This window comes from Lepidochelys kempii, chromosome 1, assembly GCF_965140285.1.
Source record: "Lepidochelys kempii isolate rLepKem1 chromosome 1, rLepKem1.hap1, whole genome shotgun sequence".
Classification (NCBI taxonomy): Eukaryota; Metazoa; Chordata; order Testudines; family Cheloniidae; genus Lepidochelys; species Lepidochelys kempii.
In genome coordinates this window covers 16931501-16956999 of record NC_136380.1, presented here as the reverse complement: position 1 = coordinate 16956999, position 25499 = coordinate 16931501, and the positions used below count along the sequence as shown (strand labels likewise).

Here is a 25499-nt window from a genome sequence, read left to right as displayed (position 1 = left end):
AAACTCTCCAGCAAGAGTAAGTAGCTCCTGCTTGAATCTTGCACGTTAAATTACACGTATAAGCTCCTCTAGGCTACGGAAGGGCCCTTTCAGAAATAGTGTGTCCCATTTGTATTTGAGGAGGCATTATATGTAGCGTAGCTAGCAATAACTTTACATTCTGAACTGGACAGGATGTATTAGACATCCTTGAATCTCCGTTTCTGGCCCTTCCCACCAGAGCTCCATTGTACAAGAATACAGATAAACCTTGGGCAGAATGTGCAGAAAGTTCTGGGTCCTGGATCTGCCTGCTGGATGGGATGTGTGCTAATGCACATGCCTTTGTCACTCAAAGTAAGAGTAATCGGAGCCTCTCTCCACCTGTTACTGCCTAGATAGGTAATTGTATCCTCACGACGGGCAGCAGCTCACCTGGCTTGGTAGGGAGAATTGTTGCAAAATAAAACGCTCTTACTTGTAAATTGTTACAACCAACCCGTTTCTGTTATTCAATGGGGAAACCAGCCCTCGTCATCACTTCCCAGACCAAACATAGATTAGATGCGGAGCTGATGTTGGGGCCCAATGCAATGAGGATGCTTTCCATAATTTAGTAACAACAACAGCAGCAAAAAATATCTAGCCATCCTATGGTGAAGCAACATTATTTTCTGAAGGATTTAGAAGTGACGGATATCGAAACCCTATATGGAGGGTAAAAACATGCTTACTAGCTGCTTGTCCTTGTAATCCGAAGAGTACTGTGCCAGCCCTATTGTAATTCTGTGAGGTAGACATTGTCCACTAGGAATTGGATTGATGCAACCAACTCGTTTTGAATGGACACTGGTGCCGGGCTGTGTGTAGAAGTCTGCAGTGCCCCTGCTACATTGTGCTTAGCTGCAGTTGGTGCCATTGTAATGCCAACAGACCCCGGTCGTCGGCATTGAACCAGGGGCCTCTGGAGTTTAGTGCATGAGCCTCTACCGCATGAGCTAAAAGCCAGCTGGCTGTGAGCTAAGGTTGTAGAGCAGACTCATTAATTGCGCTCTCTTAAGTGGTCTCAGTGCCACTAACTGGGACAGAACACCGCACCCAGGAGGTGTGTGGGTTACATACTTACCCTAGCTGAGAAATCGCGTTCCAAGCTTCAGAGACTTCCCAGTTGAAATCCCAGATGAACCCCAACTTGTAATGCTGACAGACCCCAGTTGTTGGTAGGTGGGATCGAACCGGGGACCTCTGGATCTTAGTGTGTAAGCCTCTACTGCATGAGCTAAAAGCCAACTGCCTCTTAGCTAAGGCTGTAGAGCAGACTCATTTAACTCTCTAAGTGGTCTTGGTGTCACAAGATGGGACAGAACGCTGCACCCAGGCAGGGTGTAGGTTACACCATCACTTTCATAAGCATGGAAACTTAAATATAAATAACAGAGCTGTTGCCTTTTACAGGCATTAAGAAGGAATAAGTTAAACAAGATATTGGTGTCAGAAGTAACTGTGCATATGAATCGTGCTAATGCGGTTTTATCATAGATATTTTATTTATAAACATCTTTGTGCAGGGAGTGTGGTATAGTAGTTACGTGTATTGCAGTTAGTGCCCAGGAACTTCTGTCACAGACCATGACCCCATTGTGCTAGACGCTCTACAAACACGGAACAAAAAGATGATCCATGCCCCAAAGAGGTCACATCATAGGATTAGGCCTCTGTCTTCGGGGGACACCAGGTTCTATTTCTGGTTCCATTATTGACTTTGTGTTCTTTAACCACAAGATGCACTGAGAAATAGTATCTGTAAAATGGGCATAAACCGTAATAAACGCGTATGTGCTTACCACTACCCTCAGTTGGATGGAATCTGAAGGGCCCAACTGTGTTTCATGGGGTCTACTGCTAACAGCTAATGAAGAAACACCTTTTGCTTAAATGGTGGGGGTCTGTGTTTTTTGAAGCAGGAGGTTCAGCTCTAAACCTTCTGTGGGGCTACAGGTTTTATTATATTTAGCAACTGCAAAAGAGAGGTTTTTTGGGTTTAGGCATCTTAAAATGCTTTGATATCTTCGGATGCATGACACTATATACGAAGTATAAGTTATTGCAGTAGAATCTCACTAATTACTGGAAGACCTAATGAATATGACTAGTACCTTACTGTGTAAACTTCACAAGTCAATCCAGCAATGTGGTGTGTTTGGGTAGATCCCAGTTTCTATGTAAACTTCCATTGACTTTAATGGGGCTCCATCCACCTGCAGAATTGTGGTCTAAGTGAACAATACAATAAAAGGCAAGATAATGTATCACCAAATGTACTTTGCTTGCTGACTGTGACAATTGTAGTTGTTTTTAATTATTTATTGATTAGGATTTTTAATGCACTAGTAAATGATCTATACAGTACACTTAGGAAAAGTAATGAAGTTTTAGTAATATGAGACTTCACTGTGGCATTCGGGTATCATATCTTAGCTTGTTCTTTCCCTCCCACCTCCCAGCAGATATTTTTGTGTATATGTGGATTATAAATTGTGCATATTGGTGAAGTTCCACTAGAATCAGATAGAATATCATAGTAAACATATATAGTTAATGCTGTAGCAGCAAGGACAGATTCTTAAAAGCTAAATTGGAGGAAACCCTAGCATATTTTAGTCACTTTAGCTTTGTTTATCATCTTCCATAAAATGCTGTTAGGATATTAATGCTGTGACAGTTGAAGGAATAATCGTTGCAAACTCAAAGAATTTAGATGCACAGTTTTTAATGAGTTTGTCTCCATTGACTCTAAATTAGCTTCTCCTTTTTCAGTTGGCGGATCCCTAAATTTGCTGCTATTCTTGTTGTTTTCTAATCCAGTTGCTGTGAAGTTTTGTAGATTTTGTGCAAAGCTGACTTTATATTGGAACATTCGTGATTCTTTCTTTTGTCTAGCTCAAAAGCCATGAGACTTAAGGAAACAATATTAAGCTAAAGCGATTGATATGATCTGTCAGTATAACAACCCTCAGTATGGCATTGATTAGAAACATGCATCCTGAACCTACAAGCACTTGTAACTGAGTGCTGTGCTTGCTCCCTTGACTGTTTCCTTTGCCTTCAGTGAGACTACTGCCAGTAGGAAGCACCGTATTCAGTAGGGTAACTCACTGGCAAAGATGTCACATCCCTCTCTAAGGGCTGGCCACTAGAGGACAACAGCCTAATACTGTTACCAGCAAGTGGAGTTGTATTCATTTAACTCAAATGACAATGGCTGTACTGTGAGGCTAAAAGTCCCATTTTCAGAACCTGCTGCAGACCCATGCAAGGAGTCACTACGTTTCCAGGATCAACCTGTAATCTCCATATGCTCAGCGCTAGATTCAGTGTAGTGTGGTGCTGGGATGTGTTAACGGTACCTCCTCGCATCAGCCTCGCCCTGTGCCCCCAAGTAACGCTGCTGCTCTCTTCTCTCGTGCTTTTAAATCTACTGTGGATTCCACAGGAGCCCTGCCGGCGAGGGGGCAGAGAGACCATGCTGAATCCAGGCATCCCTCTCAGCGCTGATTAAGCCAGCTCCCAGCCAACACCACCCAGCCTTTGGGCACTGCCGTTCCCCTGTGCACCCCTTTCCCAGTGGGCAGGAAGCTACCTCTGCTTTCCACTGTCACAACATCCCCTTGCCTCGCAGACTTTCCACCTCAACCTCTTCTTGCCCCACTTAGACTTTTTTCCCTCACGGACTCTGTGCTGGGACTGAGTGTAAACCCTCAGATTATAACACATTCTGGCTGCACTTAAAATGCCTGTTTATCAGTCTGATATGTTGTTAAATAGATCGAAACTATGGTTACACAAACGGTCATGGCTAATGTGTTTTTTAGTCTTGAAAATTGCATGCCTCCCTGTGAAATTTATACTTTTGGGGATGGAGTTAAATGAGTTAAATAAGGGGGGGAGGGATAGCTCAGTGGTTTGAGCATTGGCCTGCTAAACCCAGGGTTGTGAGTTCAATCCTTGAGGGGGCCCTTTAGGGATCTGGGGCAAAAATTGGGGACTGGCCCTGCTTTGAGCAGGGGGTTGGACTAGATGATCTCCTGAGGTCCCTTCCAACCCTGATATTCTATGGTTCTATAAATGAGTGCTCATGAAAGATGCCTACCATGGAAAGTGAAATCTATTGTTATCAGAGCAGGTACATTATTGGCAGCTTTAGTGCAGGTTTCCCAAGACTTGGGTTCCATATCTTCTTACCCACCCCCTCGCTGTCTGGTCCACCATGCATTCTGTGATATCATTAGCCAGTGTTCCATCTTCATGGCAAGATGTTCATCTTATACTCGCACAGCTAAAATAACGATTGTCAAATTACAGTTTGTCTAAAAATAATAAAAACTTGAACAGGGGGCTCAGGGTTAATGGTCACTGGTTTGAAACTGGTCTGGGTTGGTAGTGACTGAAAGACTTTTAAACTCTCGTGGTTCATTGATCCGTGTGAAATGCTGGCACAAGCTGAGTTCTAAGTGAACAACTCAACATTTAGCATCAGTGTTGGAAGTCTCAACAAGGATGCTAAGTACTGAAAAAGAATAGAGACTAATAACCTTTTTGTTGTAGTTAAAGGTGGTGTCCCCATTTCAAAGCTGAAGCATTTTGGATCAGACTCTTTATCTTGGTTATGCCATGGGAATTCAAAGTGACTCCGTTGTAGTCAATGGAGTTACTCCAGGTTTAGACCAGTTTGAGATCCAGAGGGAAGCTTGAGTCTAATCTGACCTTTGTGGCCCAGGCCCATCCTCTGAACGGATTCCTTGCAGCAGAGAGCTAATTCATAATGCAGTTGCCTGTAGCGCAGTTTCAATTTGAATTATTGCTAAGTACCCCACAAATGTTCTTTTTATTTATTGTACATGTGGTTTAATATGTTAAGCACTCCCACCACTATCATCTTCTACATTCTGGGGCAGGGGGAGTGAGACTTGGGTGAGGGATGAAGATTTTATTGAGCGGGAGGCTGGGGGGCGAGAGAGAGAGAGAGAGAGAGAGAGAGAGAGATTGTGTGTGTGTTTCTGCTGCCAGTTCTGGCTCCCCTCTCTACTCTGACTTTTGCAGCTGAAAGTTGAAACCCTACCCTGCCATTCTGTGAGCTCAAGCAGAACGAAAGCCAAGGGAGAGTTTCAAGTGTGGTAGCAAAAGAGGAGCCATCGCTGACGGCAACGGCAGCAATAAAGTGAGCTTGCTTGGTCTGGCGTAGAACTGGCATGGTAACAGCAGTTCCCCCTTCCCTGAAATGCTGAGGATTATTTGCTGAGTGAGATCATTTAAATTAGAAACACTTGGCTCCATCTGAGTGTCCTTTTGCGTTATGTCTATAAACAGAACGTATTGCTGAGATGAGTTTCTAGTAAAACTAAGAATACGTTTATTTAAAAAAAAGAACAGAGATTTAAGGGATACTAAGCAAAGATAATAAACACAGAAAATGATTACAGATAAAACAAAAAGTATAACATGCTTTCTAGTGACTAGAACTTAACAGGCTGCAGTCCTTATCTACGGCAGATTCTCACCCAAAGCCACCCCTCTGTGTCACCAAACCATGTGGCTGTGGATCTGCCATTCATGGATACAAATGTTGCTTTTCCTTTTTTTCCCCTCAGTGATGGATAACCACAATGTCTTTTTTCCCATTCTCAGTAAACCTTCAAAAAGTATTCTTACTGTTTATTCCCCAGAGTGTTGGCACCATGTCCCCTTTCTCATCCCTTTGTTAATTTTCTTTTTCTGTTGACTGAAGATGCAAATATAATTCCCTTGGTCTGTGGCTTACCCTGCTTCATTTACACTCAATACTCAGGCAGACAATCATTCCTTTGTCTGGGGCAAACTTGTTCACCAACCTATCTGCTTTCCCGGTGTGAGCATATTTTTAGTACATACCTACAACTTGTAATTGTTGCTGTCAAGGTTCCCTCCCCACTCTGAACTCTGGGTTACAGATGTGGGGACCTGCATGAAAGACCCCCGAAGCTTATTTCTACCTGCTTACGTTAAAACTTCCCCAAGGCACAAATCCTTCCTTGTCCTTGGATGGGTACTGCTGCCACCACCAAGTAAGTTAAGATTCAGGAAAAGGACCCCTTGGAGTTCCTGTTTCCCTAAAATATCCCTTCACCCCCTTTCCTGGGGAGGCTTGAGAATTACCAACCAAATAGGTAAACTAGATTCTTAAAAAATAGAACTTTATTATAAAGAAAAAAAAAAGTAAAAGAAGCACCTCTGTAAAATCAGTATGGAAGGTAACTTTACAGGGTAATCAGATTCAAAACACAGAGTATTCCCCTCTAGGCAAAACTTTAAAGTTACAGAAAAACAGGGATAAATCTCCCTCTTAGCACAGGGAAAATTCACAAGCTAAAACAAAAGATAATCTAATGCCTTTCCTTGCTTTACTTACAATTTTTGTAATCCTAGGTCTTAATTCAGGCAGGGTTTTAAGAGATGGTTTTTCCTGCCCCTGGTCCCTCTCTGGCTCCGAGAGAACCCCCACAAAACGAAAAAGCAAAAACCTTCCCCCACAGACTTGAAAGTATCTTCTCCCCTTATTGGTCCTTTTGGTGGGGTGCCAACCAGGTTATTTGAGCTTCTTAACCCTTTACAGGTAAAGGAGGGATTTTATGCTACCCTGAGCTGTATGTTTATGACAGTTGCTCATACATATATCACGCAGTGATTATAGTGGCCAGTACGATTTAAGAAAAGGAGTACTTCATAGGATATCAGGGTTGGAAGGGACCTCAGGAGACCATCTAGTCCAACCCCCTGCTCAAAGCAGGACCAATCCCCAAGTTTTGCCTTAGATCCCAAAATGGCCCCCTCAGGGATTGAACTCACAACCCTGAGTTTAGCAGACCAATGCTCAAACCACTGAGTCAAGTTCTTCTGGATTTGTCCCTTTCCCGGGCCAGGAGGTCACCTGATTCCTTTGTTCTCCAACCCTTTAGCTATTACCTTGCAGGGGGGAAGGGCCCAGGCCATCAGTTGCCAGGAGACAGAGTGTCAGCCATTTATGTACACTGGCCCTTTGCTCTGCAACAATTACACCCCCTTATCCCACCACCTAGAGACTTAAGAAATTCATAGAGGAAACTGAGGCACCCCTACGGTATTCAGAGGAAACATTAAGAACAGTCCCACTTCGTCACACTGGGTAACCCACAGAATCAAACCCTTAATACAGTACATGACCTACTGTGCCATAGTTACAGAGCTTGACCTCAAAAGTTAGAAATCAGGGGGAAAACATCTTTCTTTACATAGAAAAGCAGCCTTTAACTCTACATTTTTTAGTAGAGGCTCATGGATTCAGCATATTTTTTTTGAAAAGTTTTGTGGTAGGTTTTGTATAAATTTGAATTTCATTTTAAACAGGTATATTTTTCATATTCATTTTTATAATTTAAATGAAATAAAAAAATCTGATTCAAATTTTTTTTAATCATCAATTTTTATCCACCCTGCAGTGAAATAGTCATTCAGTGTTGAAACTAATAGTATAATTACTGGCATCCAAGTTAGCAACATTGAAATGAATAGACCAGTTCACACTTCAAAGCTGTTGTTTCAGGATCTCTGAAAACATCTCTGCACCAGTTACCCTTGTATCACACTTTGAAGGTTTTCTTTGCACATGTAACAGCTAGAGCAGAGGTTCTCAAACTGTGGTCCATGAACGTGCCTGGGCAGCTGCACATGAGAGAATGAAGGGCCACCCACCTAATTAGTGGAGTTGTGCAGGCATGGCTCCACTAATTAGGTGCCTGGACCCTGGAGAAGACACACATGTAAGGTGAGGTGGTGGCCTTGTGGGGGGGAATAGGCAGTAGGTGGGAGGAGGCAGTGGGGTGAAAAGAGGGGGTGGGAGGAATTTGGGATGTGCAGGGCGGTGGTGGCCAGAGAAGGAGGCGACTTTCCCCAGCTCCAGGGCTGCAGTTGCCAGGGAAAGATGGCCCTCCTTCCCAGCCTAAGCTCTGTGGCAGGGGAGAGACCCCCCACTTCCCAGCCCAAGCTTGGGGACTGCCATGGCAGGGGAGAGAGGGCACATCCATCACATTAGAAAGGTAAGACTACTGATATTAAAAGGAGGTGTGCTTTTATTTGTAGAACAAACAAAGTTTATCATGAAGGTTTTTTTTTTTATATACAGCACTTTTATCCAAAGTGCTTTGCAATAGTTAGCTAACAGTACAAACCACATTTGGAGATATCATTAAGTGGTCCATTGAGACCCTCAGCAATTTTCAAGTGTTCCATAGGAGGGGGAAAAAAAAAAGTTTGAGAACCACTGAGCTCGAGACTTACTCTTTTTTTAAAATGAAAGCTGAGATTCTAGAGACCTGTCTGTGCCCTCCTACCATAGCAGACAGTCCTTTGCACAATGCACATTTTGGGAAAACACTGCATTAGACTACGAGCACAAAATGTTCCTAGAACAAGGCCCAGATTGCCAATAGTATTTAGGTGACTAACTTCCATTGATTTCAGTGGCAGTTAGGGTCCTAAATACCTTTGAGAAGCTAGGCTTAAATGTCCATCTAACTTTCAACATAACCTCAAGCGAATGTTCTGGGTCTCATTAGTTTGATCAGGTCTACTTTGGTAAGTGACCAAAACTCATAGCACCATAAAATGTATCCAGTGGGGGAATGCTTGTAGTCTACCTTCAGTGTAGAATAGGGTTCAACAAAGTATAGAAAGGGGAGGATTTACCTTCTGCCAGAGAGGAGTTTTGGAAATGTATCTTTTCCTGAGTTTTGTTGAAGATCAGTTTATATCATCATCATGAGTAAAGCATTCCACCTGAAAGTTTACCAAGGACCAGCAAACCCACATGGCCATGAAGGCTTTGGCAATCCGATAGGAAACTATGTCAACAAGAAAATACCAATGATTTCAGCAAAAGCAGTGGAGTGGAAGGAAACCCAAACCACCACCAACAGCAACCCAGCAAAACAGTCTACTGTGCACGCCCCGCCCCCCCCCCCCCCCCCATAGACCCGGACTGAGATTCAGGCCAAAGGTTCTCCATTTTACATATGCCAAGCTACCGCCTTAGGGAGATTGTCTATTTTAGACATTTCTGATGAGGCTGAGGGTGGATCCTGCTCGAGGGGAGGGGCTGATTCTTCTGTTGAGATGTTTTTGGATGGCTTGGCCAACCTCCATCTTTGCTATTTGACATTCGGCATTTCCATGGGTCTCAGCAACGTGGGAGCTGAGAGCCTTGTAACCTAGCTTCACAAGCAGGCCTGGGGAGGCGGGGAACCATCCCCCCCACCCCGTCACAGCCGGAGAACAGAGGAACAGGACTGAGGGAATGACTTGCTCACGATCGCCCAGGGCTGACGGAGTGACTCGCCCCTGGTTGCACGGCCCGCGGCACAGCTGGGAAAGGAGCCCAGGGCTCCCCAGGCCCAGTCCAGAGCCTGCGCCGCCCCCACCCCCTTCCTCCCGCCATAGCGGAGGACAAGACTCGTGCCGTGTGGTCCCGGGGCCAGATGGGTGCGCGCTGGCGTTAGCCGGTCGCCCAGCGGCTTCTAGCCGGGCTGGGGGCCGCACTCCCCGCCCCGCTGCAGGGGCCCAGGCAGGGGATGGGACTGGACGTGGGGTGTCAGCAGAGGCGCCCAAGCGGCCCCACTGTGGCGAGGGAGCTGGAGCCCCGGCCTAACCGTCCCTTCCTCCGCCTCGCCTCAGTGCCTCCCCTTCTGGCACCTTAGAGACTAACCAATTTATTTGAGCATAAGCTTTTGTGAGCTACAGCTCACTTCATCGGATGCAAGTTTTCATTTGATACCTTACACAACATTCTTTATAGATAAATATTATGACAGCTATGTGTTGGGTGTAGTGAGTTTGTCAGGCTAAGAGTTGGCTGACACGGAGAAGTAAACCACCGAAAGATCCCCTCTGTCACATGGAGCTATGGCTGGAATGGAAAAGCACTCTGACCAGTCTGTCAATGGCATTTTGGAGAAATAAAGATTGTCTCTGCATCCGATGAAGTGAGCTGTAGCTCACGAAAGCTTATGCTCAGATAAATTTGTTAGTGTCTAAGGTGCCACAAATCCTCCTTTTCTTTCTGGTATGAGGGATACCTCTGCTATCTGTCCAGCCTTGAAGGACTTGTAGGTACCCTACTGAAGTCCTATAGTATAAGCACCAAACATAGTATTCAAATACTTCCGTGATGGGAGCCATACAAAGACGTATGTTAATTCGAAGGAGAGAATTTAATGGTGTTGAGTAACCAATGGGTTTTGGTTAGTGTAACAACGGCTATCGATGTGCGGACATCATGGCAGTCAGCAGGGATTGAACCTAGGCCTTTATGAGAGAGAGAGAGATAACTAGGATCCTCTAATAAAGTGAGGTGATCATGTGCACTAATGTAATGTACCACGTAAGGGGCATGGAGAGGGGTGGTGCCAGCCGCTTCCCGGTGTTGGGTAGCTGAGCTGGGAGGGCTGCGCTATACATATTAATCCCTCCCCCCCCACCTCAACACAAGGCCTCTTTAACTCTGAGCACTGGGTTCAGAGCTGGGGAGGGGTTGGACTGGGGGTGCTCTGGCAGGGGCTTCTGCTGCTAGCTGCAGCTGGGCGCTGGGGAGGGCTGAGACATCCTCTTCCTCTGCACAGGCTGCTCCTGGGGCCAGGTCAGACTAGGGTTAGCATATCTGAAATATAAAAACACCAACATCTTTCCCACTCCCCACAAGGCAAGCCTGCCGCAGTCCCAACCACAACACAACTCTGCAACACCCTGCCCCCTTCAGCAGCCACTTGTAGTATCTGAGAGATGACACATTAAGATAAGATTGACAACATCATTTTCTTACTTAAACTGCAGAAGAGCACACACTGCAGCATGCTGGACACAGAAACTTTTACCTTTAGATATCCCAGTGTATTGTGGTGATAATGCAAATCTTTAGACCCACATAAAAAAACCAAACCTGGCAGATTAACTTATTTTTCTGGCACCTGGCAAAGCCCTAAAAAAACTGGCAAGGCCTGTCAAATACAGGCCCGGGGTAACCCTAAGGTCAGACCGACTGCAGGAAGTTCCCGCCCCACCCCTGTCGCTCCCCAGTCACGGGGAGAGGGTCACTGTATGGGGAACTCCCACCCCCCATTCTCCCAGGGTGCCGTTTTCCCTAAGGCTGGTCCTGGACATCATCAACATTCAGAGCTGGGTGACTGGAGAGCACAGAAGTAAGGGTGGCAATGCCAGACCATGCCGTCCTTACTTCACGTAACATCTGACCTTTGTGTGGGGAGGAATGACTATTGGGGGGGGGCGCTAAGGAAAATTTTGGGGTAGCTATAGCCCCTACAAGCCCCTCCTAGCACTGCCCCTGGGCAGGGACCTTGTTATATAGAGTCTAAGGCTGGAAGGCATCCTTGTGGTGGTGGTCTGGCTTCCTGCGTAACACAGGTCATAGAACTTCACCCAGTTATTTCTGCATCAAGACCAATAGCTTGTGGTTAAACTAGAGCATGTTTTTAAAAGACATTCTGTCTTGATTTAAAGATTCAAAGTGGAAGAGACTCAGCCATTGCAACACCTTCCCAAGGGATTTGGTGAATTATCTTTTAGCGCTATATAAATAATAAAACTAGCAGTGGAGGAAAACTGCAACCAGTAGCTATAATCTAATGGAGGGGGGCGCGCACCACAGTTCGTGTAACGGAGAAAGAGTTTACCGTTTTTAGAATGGTGCAAGAGAGAGTTAAGGGCGAGGGATGGTGAAACACAACTTCCATTGATTTCTACTTTGCTAGAATTTTCATTAAAATGTCTAATCCTGTTGCCCTTTCCCGTCTTCCGACAGACAGAGGCTAGGGACATCATCCCTGCCCATCCTGGCTAATAGCCATTGATGGACCTGTCCTCCATGAACTTATCTAGTTCTTTTTTGAACCCTGTTATAGTCTTGGCCTTCACAACAGCCTCTGGCAAGGAGTTCCACAGGTTGACTGTGCATTGTGTGAAGAAATACTTCCTTTTGTTGGTTTTAAACCTGCTGCCTATTAATTTCATTGGGTGACACCTAGTTCATGTGTTTTGAATCTCCTCTACTTATAGCATCCCAGCACCGTATGTGTCACAGCAGTACGTTTGCCCCTTTCCCTCCCCTTCTTAGCTGTGGGAACAATTGGTCTTATAAGGAAGAAGGAGACTTTAATGTGTGTGTACTTTACTAGGATCAGTTATACTGCTGGGGATCAGAGTAGAATAGGAATGTTGACACAGAGGTAAAATGCATAACCGGGCTGATCGTAATCAGCGTAACAGTTAAGACTTCTTTGTTTTGGTATCTGGTCAAGATGACCAGTAGTTGTGGTAACAGTGGAAAACCAGTGCTTCAGCAGCAATTAAAATTTTGTACTTGCTGAGAGAATAACTGCTGAGTTAATCTCTTTTTTTAGTATGGTTTATTTCATCTAGAAGTTATAGTAAGTAATTCTCAGCTATTGTCTTCCCAGACTGCCTGAATTATAGATTTCAGAGGAGCAGCCGTGTGAGTCTGTATCCGCAAAAAGAAAAGGAGGATTTTTGGCACCTTAGAGACTAACAAATTTATTTGAGCACAAGCTTTCGTGAGCTACAGCTCACTTCATCGGATGCATTATAGATGGCTCTTTTGAGTTTCATGTTGACTCAAGCAATCCGTATGGACTGGACATAGTTATGTTTATGGCATCTACTTTAGGGTAGGTTTCAGCTATAATACTGATTTTTCCCTAATTGCTTTCTCTTTAGCAATTAGATTTGCTAAAGGAAAATACTACAAGAAAATAATAATCCAGCTTGATGTTCAATGGTGGGAACATCAACTTAAAATGACTTGGCTTTCCAAAGGAAAACATTATTTGCATATCATAAATGTTTAGTGTAGAATTTCTATTAGATGGTCTTATTTTGTTTTTAGTTAGGATAAAGCTATTACTTTTTATTTATATTACAATAGAGCCTAGAGAGGCTCCATTTGAGATCAGAGCTACATTGTGCTAGGCCCTGTAGACATACATAGTAAGAGACAGACCTTGACCCATATAGCATATAAGTTTTAAAACTAGAGGTAAGGTCCAAACCAAACTCCCAGATCCAAACACCCCCAAAGTTTAGGAAAGTTCCTCTCCAGACGTGAACTTTGTGGTTTGGGCCCATATCTGCTTAAAACAAACTGGGAGAAATTACAAATCTGTCTAGGTAGTTTTAGATATAGTGTTTTTGGAAACCATTCTTATGCATCTGTTAAGGGTAAAATTCTGCTCTTAGGACGAACAGCATATCAAATCTGTGTTGGAGAGATGATCTGTTGGATCACCTCCTCTCCCATTCATAATTATTCATGTGGATAGGACATATACATTCAGTGAGTGCATTTATATTGGGCCACTGGGATCACTTACTTTGGCTGATAGCTGATTTGAAAAGGTAAAAAGAGATTTCAGGAGTACAGATACTAACTGTATTCTGGTTTCACTGCGGACAAAAGTTTCTTACTATTCTTAGTATATACCACAGTGTATTTCCAGGACCTGCTGTGTGATTGAACCATATGGTTCTTTTGAAATGTAATGCTCCAGAGTGACCACAGAAACAATAGCTTTAGACAACGGAGATGCCCTTGTAGTAGTGACTGTGGGATTTGGTCTGAGTGCTGGCATTTTAATATATGGGAATTGAGCAAATTGTATCTATATCTAAGGGCTGGTCTCCACGGGCACTTTACAGCGCTGCAACTTTCTTGCTCTGGGGTGTGAAAAAACACACCCCTGAGTGCTGCAACTTTCAGTGCTGTAAAGTGCCAGTGTAGACAGTGCCCCAGTGCTGGGAGCCATTCCCTTCGTGGAGGTGGGTTTTTTTGTAGCGTTGGGAGAGCTCTCTCCCAGCGCTATGCCGTGACTACACAGCCGTGTTAACCTTGCAAGTGAAGACATGCTCTGAGAGGCATCCCTTATCTAACTTCAGATGAAAGGTTCGTTTGCTGGGTAATTACATTTCCATTGTTAGTCCTGTCATTGAAATATAAAATCCGTTTCTTGTGGAGTGTTCTGCCATTGCAAACAGAACAATCATAGTGTTGTGAAAAGTAAAGGAAATTAGGTTGATTGACGTTACTTTGACTGGCTTTTGCAATCTTGATTGCTTAGAGCAGAGATTATTCAGTGACTCACTTTGGTATAATGGAGCTCTGACAACTGTGATGGTTTGCTGAAAGCAAGTACTTGCTGGTGCTACTGGAATTCAAGCAGAATGCAAATAAAACTGCTCCTTTATGTTTAAAGATGGAAAGGGCAGTGAGTTGGCTACAGATTATCATGGTAAGAAAATAATTTGCATAGACGCTGCACTTTGAGGGGAGAATGCCACCTTCCGATACCTTCAGAATAACTCTGGCCTGGATCAGTGTTCACATCACACTCCCTGCCAGTACCCAGCCTGGGCCAGGGAACAGGGCTGGTGTAATCACTACCCGAACTAGGCGGCCGCCTAGGGCTCCAAGATTTGGGGGCACCAAAAAGCAGTGCCCCCCCCAATTTTTTTTCCCGCTATTGCTGGAAAACAAATTAATAAAGAAAAGACAAACGTTGTTGAACTTGCATTTTAACTTGTCGTTCTCTTGTACATCACAGCTATAGCCTACGACAGCTCTGCGTTGCGGGCACAGGTGTACTGCTTCACTACGGTACAAAGTGGCAAAGACGTCATTTTTTTCCTCGCGCGCGGCCGTTCCCCGTTCTGACAGGCTGTTTTTAGTGCTAAGTTGACTAGTTTACTAGTTTTCGGAGGTTGTTGACTGAGGCCAAATCAGATGTCAAGAATTATAACATTCAAAAACCAGTCAGAGAACACTTCAATCTCTCTGGTCACTTGATTTCTGATCTCAAAGTGACTATCCTTCAACAAAAAAAACTTCGAGAACAGACTCCAATGAGAGACTGCTGAATTAAACCCTGGATTTGTGCTGGAAATGGCCCACCTTGATTATCATACACATTGTAAGGAGAGTGATCACTTTAGATAAGCTATTACCAGCAGGAGAGTAGGGTGGGGGGAGAGAAAACCTTTTGTAGTGGTAAACACCCATTTTTTCATGGTTTGTGTGTATAAAAACATCTTCTGTATTTTCCACAGTATGCATCCGATGAAGTGAGCTGTAGCTCACGAAAGCTTATGCTCAAATAAATTCGTTAGTCTCTAAGGTGCCACAAGTACTCCTTTTCTTTTTGCGAATACAGACTAACACGGCTGTTACTCTGAAACCTATTTTCGTTGAGTTGTTTCAGATCTAAGACTCTGGCAATTGCTGCTGCATCAGTTTGCTAATACTTTGTGTCAATTGTGTGTGTATGTTCAGTATTTGAGTGTATATGTTTATCCTGTGCGAATATGCATGTGTAGGTTGTTGAAATTTGTCATATTAATATTGTCAGTTGTTGTATAACGGAGTATCCGCCAATCTAATTTTATAAATTTTATTAATAACAATAATTGGATATTCTAAAGGTAGAATAAAATGAAGTAGATTTTGATATGAAAGAATGAAGGAAGGAAGTATACATGACTAAAAAGGGTGTATTTCCGATTACAATCAACATTGCTTAATTTTAAGGAAAAGTCATCTTGATCTCTTAATCAATGTTTACATCAAAAAGCTGATGAAATTCTAATAGTGACTCATAGTTAGTAAGTGACATGTGTTCTCTATCCTTTACTTTTAATAGTGAACAAGAAAAAGAACTGATAGGAATAAAATTTCATTTTTTTCGTTTTCAGTTGATGCAGCCTCATTGCAAATAGAGAAAAAAGCTGAATGTGTATTAATTCTAATGAACAATGCCACATTATGCAGTATTCATTTCTGAAAGTTTATAATAAGCGATGCTCTGGGGGGAGGGAGGGCGCAAGGTGGAAGTTTTGCCTAGGGTGCAAAATATCATTGCACAGGCCCTGCCAGGGAAGTTAATGCTCCAACCAGCAGACCAAATTTTGGCAATGAATCCTGGTCACCTGCCACCTGAGGCACGTTGTGCATACGCTAAGAAGAAAATGCAAATCGGGATACTCCGCTCGAGGCTCCTACCTATCCTGCAAAACCTGAGCTTAGTGGGATGTTGACAATAATGTACGTTTAGAATCTCTGTCCTATTGACAGTGTTCTGTATTTTAATCTTTGGACTTCAGAATATGTGAGTTTTCTTTCTGTTTCAGGCAAGTAAACATCCCAGGCTGATGTCCCAAAGTTCTGTGAAAACACCACCTCAGGTGTATGCATATGGAACGGGGCTGCTAGGACTGGGCTGCTGGAACTTGCAGGGCTTTCCAAGGAAGTTCCTGAAACAAACAAAAAACCTGTGGCTTGGAGTGTTTCCCCCTTTCCCCCTTCCAAATGTTGTGGGGAGGAAGGAGGCTGACCATACACATTCCGTGTACTGGTTGGAGGAGCAGGGGAAGTGTAGATTTTAATACAATCCTAGATGTTGTGTGGGGCAATCCCAAGGAAGGGTTTGGCTGGCTTGAATGGGAGGAAGAATCCAGTGTATGTTGCCTAGGTGAGAGCTGCAAATCTGAGTTCTCAAATAGATGTGAAAAACTGGTATCCACTGGTGAGCAATGTCACTTTTGGGGGGCGTGTGTAAAGTGAGTGAGCATTTTCAGATCACCCGAGTTTCCCCTATTTAATAAAATAGCTGAAACTGGCACTCCTGTAGCCCCTTTCATTTGAGGATCTTAAAGTGCTTCCATCTAGTGAGGAAGGGGGTATTATCCCCATTTTATAGATGAGGAAACTGAAGCACATGTAGATAAAGTGACCTCTCCAGGGTTTCACAGCAGGTGAGTGGCTGAACTGTCTCCTGGTCTCGGGCATTAGCTACAAGCCCTTTCCCCATTTTTATCTAAATGGTTCTCTCCTCTCTTCACCACTATCTCCCTCCTTTTCACCCAATCATCCTTTCTCCTCACTGTATCCACCAGCCCTGTCCCCAGAGCTCTCCTCAGTTTCCTTCCCTATTTCCTGTGGTCACCCCTCTGGTCCTGCGTCCCTTCCAACATGGCAGGAGATGGGTGAGTGAAGGGATCAGCTGGTGTTCACTGCCTCTTTTTTCAGAGTAACAGCCGTGTTAGTCTGTATTCGCAAAAAGAAAAGGAGTACTTGTGGCACCTTAGAGACTAACCAATTTATTAGAGCATAAGCTTTCGTGAGCTACAGCTCACTTCCTCAGATGCATATCGTGGAAACTGCAGCAGGCTTTATATATACACAGAGAATATGCACATCCACCAATGTGATATATGCACATGATATATGCACATCCACCAATGTGATATATGCCATCATGTGCCAGCAATGCCCCTCTGCCATATACATTGGTCAAACTGGACAGTCTCTACATAAAAGAATAAATGGACACAAATCAGATGTCAAGAATTATAACATTCATAAACCAGTCGGAGAACACTTCAATCTCTCTGGTCACGCAATCACAGACATGAAGGTCGCTATCTTAAAACAAAAAAACTTCAAATCCAGACTCCAGCGAGAAACTGCTGAATTGGAATTCATTTGCAAATTGGATACTATTAATTTAGGCTTAAATAGAGACTGGGAGTGGCTAAGTCATTATGCAAGGTAGCCTGTTTCCTCTTGTTTTTTCCTACACCCCCCAGATGTTCTGGTTTAACTTGGATTTAAACTTGAAGAGTGGTCAGTTTGGATGAGCTATTACCAGCAGGAGAGTGAGTTTGTGTGTGTATGGGGGTGGGGGGGATGTGAGAAAACCTGGATTTGTGCAGGAAATAGCTCAACTTGATTGTCATGCACATTGTGTAAAGACAGGTTTCAGAGGAACAGCCGTGTTAGTCTGTATTCGCACAAGTACTCCTTTTCTTATTGTGTAAAGAGTTGTCACTTTGGATGGGCTATCACCAGCAGGAGAGTGAATTTGTGTGGGGGGGTGGAGGGTGAGAAAACCTGGATTTGTGCTGGAAATGGCCCACCTGATGATCACTTTAGATAAGCTATTACCAGCAGGACAGTGGGGTGGGAGGAGGTATTGTTTCATATTCTCTGTGTATATATAAAGCCTGCTGCAGTTTCCACAATATGCATCTGAGGAAGTGAGCTGTAGCTCACGAAAGCTTATGCTCTAATAAATTGGTTAGTCTCTAAGGTGCCACAAGTACTCCTTTTCTTTTTGCCTCTTTTTTCTCGCTGTTTCCTGGTAGTGTGCTGCAGTAAGGCACAGCAAGAGAGAGGGAGTCAGTGGGGAGGTAGGTTTTTTTGCCTGGCTGCTTACCAGGCCAGGTACTAGTTCCTAGTAGCCAGGAGGCTGATTAGCAGCTCATCTGGGTCCAACTGAAACAGAGAAAGGAACAAGCACAGGCTGCCAGGCAGTCACTAAAGAAGCCCTGTGTTCATTGCCCTCACACACCTATGATCAGGAGGAAGCAAGTTATTAGGAGGCTGCTAGACAAAGATAGCAGCAGAAAGAGAGATAAATAGCCTCATACTTGTCCAATGCCACTCCTCGGGAGCGATAGTCACTTTTGTCAAAGCTTGATCATTCCCCCTCAACACTTCCTGACCTGGGATGAGTGGGAAAGAGGCAGCAGTGACAAAAGTGACTCTCGCTCCCCGAGGAGTGGCATTGGGTAAGTATGAGGCTATTTATCTCTCTTTCTGCTGCTATCTTTGTCTAGCAGCCTCCTAGTAACTTGCTTCCTCCTGATCATAGGTGTGTGAGGGCAATGAACACAGGGCTTCTTTAGTGATTGCCGGGCAGCCTGTGCTTGTTCCTTTCTCTGTTTCAGTTGGATCCAGATGAGCTGCTAATTTTATAGGCACCAGAGATGCTGCTGTACGCTAGACAGCTCAGTATAAGCATGGTCTCGGGTGTTTTCATGTCAAACAGGATATTTACTCACCAAAGGCTGTCAGAGTTACTGGTGTGTTTTCATTTGTGCCAAAAGAAATCCCCCAAACTTCTTATGCAGCTCCTGGTCTCTGCATCTCCAGCTGTCAGCTTTGTTTTTGCTCTTGCTCATTTTCACACTGGGGAATGGCATGGGGCTGATGGCCAGTGACCTGAATTATGGAGGAGGCAGGAGGTAGATGCCAGAACACGCCCAGACAAGTGGAAAGCTGAATAGCCCCACCTGGCTGCCAAAAATTATCCTCTGACATTCAAACCAATGTCCCAAATGAGAATCTTTAAACAAATTTCATTTCTAGGAGCACTGACTCCAGACAGGCTTGTGTGGAGTCACTGCTTCTAAGTTAAACATGTTCGGTGAGGTGTAATAACCTGCCTTTGCTGTGGTTTGGCTTTCTTAGGTTCCAAATACTGGGTGCCATCAGCACCCAGAAGTCACATTGAATCCAGTGGCCCAAGGTGTCTCCATTGTAACTGTCCAGCAGGAGGTACTCAAAATCAATGGCCACTCTGGGAAACTTAGGTCTAGGGCCTGATTTGCAGAGGTGCGGAGCATCTGTATCTCTGGAAATTAGGATCTTAGGGACTCTCTTGAATGTGTCGCTCAAGCTCTGCTGTGACTGCCAGACTAATCAATGAAGTTCTGCTTTGATACAGTAACTCCTCACTTAGTCGTCCTGGTCAACGTTGTTTCGTTGCTACGTTGCTGATCCGTTAGAGAACGTGCTCATTTGAAGTTGTGCAGTGCTCCCTTATAACGTTGTTTGGCAGCTGCCTGCTTTGTCCACTGCTTGCAGGAAGAGCAGCCCGTTGGAGCGAGCTGGGGGGTGCTCGGAACCAGGGTGGACTGGCAGCCCCCCCGTCAGCTCCCCTAAGTTCCCTGTGTGGCAGCTGCCCAGCAGGTGATCAATTGCTGGCAGTTCAGCTGTTCCTCCCCCCACTGCCGTGTGCTGCTCCTGTCTTCTGCCTTGGAGCTGCTCCAGGGAGCCTCCTGCTTGCTGGGGGGGAGGAAGAGGGAGGGGGGCTAATGTCAGGGTGTCCCCCTCACTCCTGCTCCCGCCCTGTCGCTTACCCCTTCTCCATATAGAGCAGGGTGGGGACATGACAGGGCTCAGGATGGAGGGAGCTTCCTGGCAGCAGCTTCTGTTTCAACTTGCTGATCTACTTAAAAAGGCAGTGTACTTAGAGTAGGGTCAGTGTCGCCTCTCTCTCTCACATGCGGTGTGTGTCTTTGTCTCTGTCTGCCTTGTAAACTGTGAGGCTACATTAACAACAATGGGTTAACCTTTGAGGGCTCAGCTGAGGGCTAGTGCATCATTTAGCAGCAAGGCGTTCCCTGGGAAATATCCCCCCCTCTGACTCCACCACCTCAACCAAGCTTCACAACCATCGTCGCTGTGTACCCGTGTTAAATTGTTTGTTTAAAACTTATACTGTGTGTATGTGTAATATAATATATATATATGTATATAAATATATAATATAGTCTTTTGTCTGGTGAAAAAAATTTCCCTGGAACCGAACTCCCCCCATTTACATTAATTTTTATGGGGAAATTGGATTCGTTTAACATTGTTTCGCTTAAACTCGCATTTTTTCAGGAACATAACTACAACGTTAAGTGAGGGGTTATTGTACTTTAAAGCCCCCTGCTGGAATGTGGCTTTCTTACGCCATGCCCTATAGCTTATGTTGGCATAATTTATGTTGATCAGAGGTGTGAATAAGCCACCCCCCAGAGCGATGTAAGTGACGCCTACATAAGTGCTGGAGTGGGTGGCCTATGTCGGTGGGAGCGCTTCTCCCGCCAACTACGTAGCTACCCCTGCTCGCAGGGGCTGGAGTGACTCAGCCGACGGGAGAGCTCTCTCCCATTGGTGTAAACGTTTGCACCGTCAGTGCTACAGCAGCACCACTGTAAGCTCTGTAGTGTAGCTGTCGCCTCAGACTGGGTTGCAATTGCTGTGTCCCTGCATAGATTCACCTGCCGGAGCAACTCGGAGATTTGGAAGTTGTAAATTAACTTTGCTCTGATTTTACTGTATCACTTTTTGGAGCTGGGCTTTTCTTAGTGACAGAACCTGCTACCAAATAAAAGGACTCAAATCAGGAGGTGTGTTTTTTTGTTTTTGTTTTTTGTTTTTAATTGTTTGTGAAATTTGGAAAGTTATCTGATTATTCTGAGGAATAGGGTTGGTTTGTTTTACAGCTAGAGTTGGTCAGAAATTGTTTGAATTTTTAATGAAAAATTTCAACATTTTTCAACAGGTTGTATGTGCAGTTGGGCTGTATAAAGATTGCTTTTGATCTCACTTGGTGAGAGGAATGAGTTAATTGTGCTGCTAATGGGTTATTCTGCAAGTACAGTAGCTTCTTTGTTTAAATCTGCATTTTAAGGATGATTTACATGAAGAGTTACTGTGTGCATGTGGAGGATCCAGTGGTTTTTTTACCAGCTCAATGAAATGAAATAGCCCTAAAAGGCAGTGCATGATGTCAGTAACTCTGAAAGAACCTTTAAACTTTGTCTTTGTATGGGAAATAATTATGACCGGATTAAGAGTTGTGGTCCAAGGGCCAAATCCTGATTGCTAGTGAATAAATGGGAATTTTGGCACCACTTCAGTGGGACTGTGCATTGGCCCCCATAAGAAATTTTTTATGCAAGTTTGTTATCTGCAGGTAATTAACATAAACTAAAAGACAGAGCTGATGCACAATTTATTTGAAGGATCAATTTGCTACTGTAATTAAAAAAAAATGCACAAAAGTGATTATTTCTTTTTCCTGGTCCTAGTAACAGCTTCTTTTGCTGAAGATGTCTAATAATGGTGTGGAAGCCGAAGACAAGCCTCCAGCCCCTCCAATGAGAAATACCAGCACTATGATTGGATCTGGAAGCAAAGACACTGGGACTTTAAATCATGGCTCAAAACCTTTGCCTCCCAACCCTGAAGAAAAGAAAAAGAGAGACCGATTTTACCGATCTATATTGCCAGGAGATAAAAGTACAGTATTTTAATCTTTACAATAGTTTCCTCTTTGCATGTTGCTGGGGAATGATGTTAATGATTCTTTAGAATGTAGAGGATAGTTCACAAGGTCTAATAGTTCACATAAATTTTTTGGCCATACTGGGAATAAGGACTGCCTGTGGTGACTAGCTGGGTATCTGCTTTCCTAATAATTCATGCCATTACTCTCACAAACTCGCCATTCCTTCTCTTAGTCTGTTGGTTGATAAAGTATGTGTGTGTGTGTTTCTGTGAGATCTGTGATTACAGTGTCTTTGTCCCTGACAACTGGGAATGTCCCTGTTCTCAGGGCCTGTCACAGCTGCCTTTCCAAAGTTCAGTGAGGTTTGTTTGTTGGGTTTTTTGGGGGTTTTTTTGGTCTTGGTTTTTGCAACCACTGCAGATGGGCCTTCTGAAGGAGCTCTGCTGGCCTTCTGCATTGGTGAAACTGAAAGCAGGCTGGAAGAGTGCAAGTATGCCTAAAAGACTATTTCTTACCAGTCCTGTCACATGTTGCTATGTGAGCCATAGCCCTGAAGAGCTTAATGTCTAAGATGAGTCTTTGTCATCCTATCTTATTTCAGAATTTTGGAACCAACATTGTCCACTGCTAAAAATAATCTATCCCTATAACTTCTTGCCCATTAACTTGTATTGAATGAATTCCTTCAGCTATAATAAGGAATATAACAGGCAAGATGGGAATAAGGGACAGAACTGATGTACTGTACATGCAATTTTAATTTCTTCCATTAGTATATTTTGAAGGTTGTACATTTATCACATGAATCAATGATGAAAGAAATTCTCTAGTCCTTAATTTGTGCTGCTTCCTTTTATATCTCTGTTTAATCTGTTTGTAAGGAACCCATCTCTGTGATATATCCCTTTTTCAGTCTCTTTTTAAGGATTCATAGTGTCCATCGCCATGGTAGTTGGGTGCTAAATAAATAAGATCTTTCTCTAATTTTTGTATCTACATTTTCAGCTGTTTCAATAAGGAGTCAGGCTCCTAAATCCTTGCTAGAAGGAAAAGACTAATCCTAGTTCTGTGGCCTAAGAGTAACTTAATTGCTGTTTATACTAGTTAACCACCTCTGGGAAGCAGACAGTCAGTTTCATATCTATTACAGTGCCATTCTCCAGTAGGCGTGTAGGTATGTTAAGGATGCGCGATGCCATTAAACATGAATGCAAAGCACTTGGTTAAAAGTGAGTCAGTTCACATGCAGTTAGGTGAAAATAAGCCTTGGCTGTCATAACACGTCTATAACTTTTCCCTATCCCCCCTTTACCTGTCATGCTCTCAAATGTTAATAAAACATCTACTTATTATTTTTTTTTTAAACTGGCCCAGGTTTCTCTCTCCCACTGTGTATACAATGGTAAGTACAGTGTTTGGTGTCTCAGCACCAGATACATAGTTTTTTTCTACCAATAGGCGACGACAAGGTAATAGAGCCTTTTGAGGTTATGTAACTTGTTCCAAAGGAGCTTTCCAGATCTGAGTCCTGCGTAGTTTTTGTCTCTAGCAGATAGGACAGCACCCTTGCTGTTGGCTGTTGCAGGCTTGTTTGCTGACCACTGTCTGCATACTTCCCATAAAAGGGCTACGCTACCAGGTCTGTTTCTATACTGACATGATTGTTTCCTTCCCCACCAAAACTGGGAGCTAAAGAGGAGGAGTGCCATAATGTGATGCTTCAGCAACTCTGGGTTTTCTTTGCATCGAGGGTGTGATCCAGCTCCAATTTGAAGTCCGTGAGCAGACCACCATTGATGTCAGAGGATGTTGGCTTCTTGTGGACATTCCAACATGGTAGCCACTCAGGCAAAAGAGAATCATTGCCAAGGCCAGAAGAGTCTTCTGTTGCAATGCACCTGCCCGAACCAGAGTGGCAGCTTTCTCCTGCTGCCTCTGTCAGAGGCCTTTTAGCCTGATTGCCACCCTGGCTCCTGGTAGGACGACTGACAGACCAATATGTGAGTTCATTCAAGTAACCTCCGACTGCCTACCACACTCCTGACGTGAAGTGCTGATGAATTGTCAATAGAAAATCCGTTGGCTGATCAGCCTTAGAGAATCTCCTAATGCACGAACCTAATTACTACAAGAACCCAGCTTAATTAAGGCTTACAGTTCAGCTACTGAGTTGGCTGGAGTAAAAGAAGGGCTAATTAAGGTAGGGTATAATCTCTACTGTGATGGAACTGCATAAAGACTGTACAGCTCTGGCACACTGAGGAGCAGGCCTGACCAATAATATTGGACTTTAGATTGATTTTTTTATACTATTATAAATTGAGGATTGCAGAAAGCAGTATTGGCAAATACTTCGGTAGCAAGTCATATAAAACAATTATGGAAAGAACCTCATTGATTCAATGAGCTGAATGATGATGGTTTCTCCTTTGCAGAGCTGTGTCTGCTGTATGGCTACAATAGCACCACCTACTGAAATGCTAGAGGGGTAGGAAGTGTTCCAGGTGACTTTTCCAAGTGGCTCAGGAAGAGGTGGTAAGATGACTTGAGGTTCTGTGGGGTGAATCAGAAGCTGTCCCTGGTGGAGCTCCAACTTAGAATGCCTGGGAGCTATGGTGTTATGTGGCTAGCTTTTCCATTGTGCGGGTTGGGTAGCATTGTGGAATTCTGGCCTCCTTACTGGGTAGTTCAGCTTCTGACATAATTCTGATGTTTGGATATAGACTTAATGGTGAGGGGGTGTCATGCCTAGACGTGCTGATCCACAGCTTCGTTGTCTTCAGTGAGATTTGTGGGTGCTCAGCCTCTCTCGCGAGATATTAATTAGTTGGAAAGTCTATTATTGTCTTGGAATTCTCAACCGAGGATTTTGAGTTAGCAAGTCCCCCTTGTATTGAGAGAGAATTATTATCTTCATCTGAGGAACTCATACCCAGTGTCTGGCACATTACAGAAAAAACTTGCTAGTTTATGAAAGGTTCACTGTGAGAATGTAATCATGGCCACTCACTGAAATTTTTCAAGCATACATTTCAGTTTACTTTTATTCCTCAGAACCTTACAGTTTAATGGGGGCATTAATGGAAATAAAGTAATCAACAATAGATGGGTATTTCTAGGAAGATTGTTTTTCTTCTGAAACTCCTAAAGAGTTTTCGTTTGTCCCATATGTGCCATTACAAAGCCCAGGGTAAGATATCCATAAAGGCTATAAAGTGGGATTAAAGTGTAGCGCAAGGCTGGCAGTGTCTTTAAATCTAATCCTTTTTAGCCTATACCTCATTCTGTGATATACAGTATCGTCAATGAAAAGCAATGATAGTGTTAATATTTTAATGCATTTATGCTTTGAGATCTGTTTCTCCGATTTGAGCAAGTTCATTAGAATCAGAAAGCCTGTTTAAGCATTGAGTGCCTGCTTATTTAAACCGGGTCTAGAAGTAGTTATTCTTATTTTTACCACCTCCAAAGCTGTGTTTGGGGCTCTACTGGACAAATAGGAAAACGTGGGGCTTGATTCTAATCTTG

At 43.8% G+C, this 25499-nt stretch overlaps 1 protein-coding gene across 10 annotated transcripts in view; it reads left to right on the top strand.

The window, feature by feature from the left end:
- Window positions 1–25499, top strand: part of PAK1 (p21 (RAC1) activated kinase 1) — a 121125-nt gene that overhangs the window by 42005 nt on the left and 53621 nt on the right. For 5 of the 10 annotated variants that reach the window (XM_073335307.2, XM_073335313.2, XM_073335300.2 and 2 more), the window contains one exon: window positions 21772–21982. In XM_073335307.2, coding sequence (XP_073191408.1) covers window positions 21793–21982 — 190 coding nt within the window. In that variant the 5' untranslated portion in view covers window positions 21772–21792. Of the gene's footprint in view, window positions 1–20858; window positions 21088–21771; window positions 21983–23544; window positions 24172–25499 lie in introns of those variants that run through there. The other 5 variants (XM_073335342.2, XM_073335348.2, XM_073335333.2 and 2 more) reach the window with 4 other exon arrangements.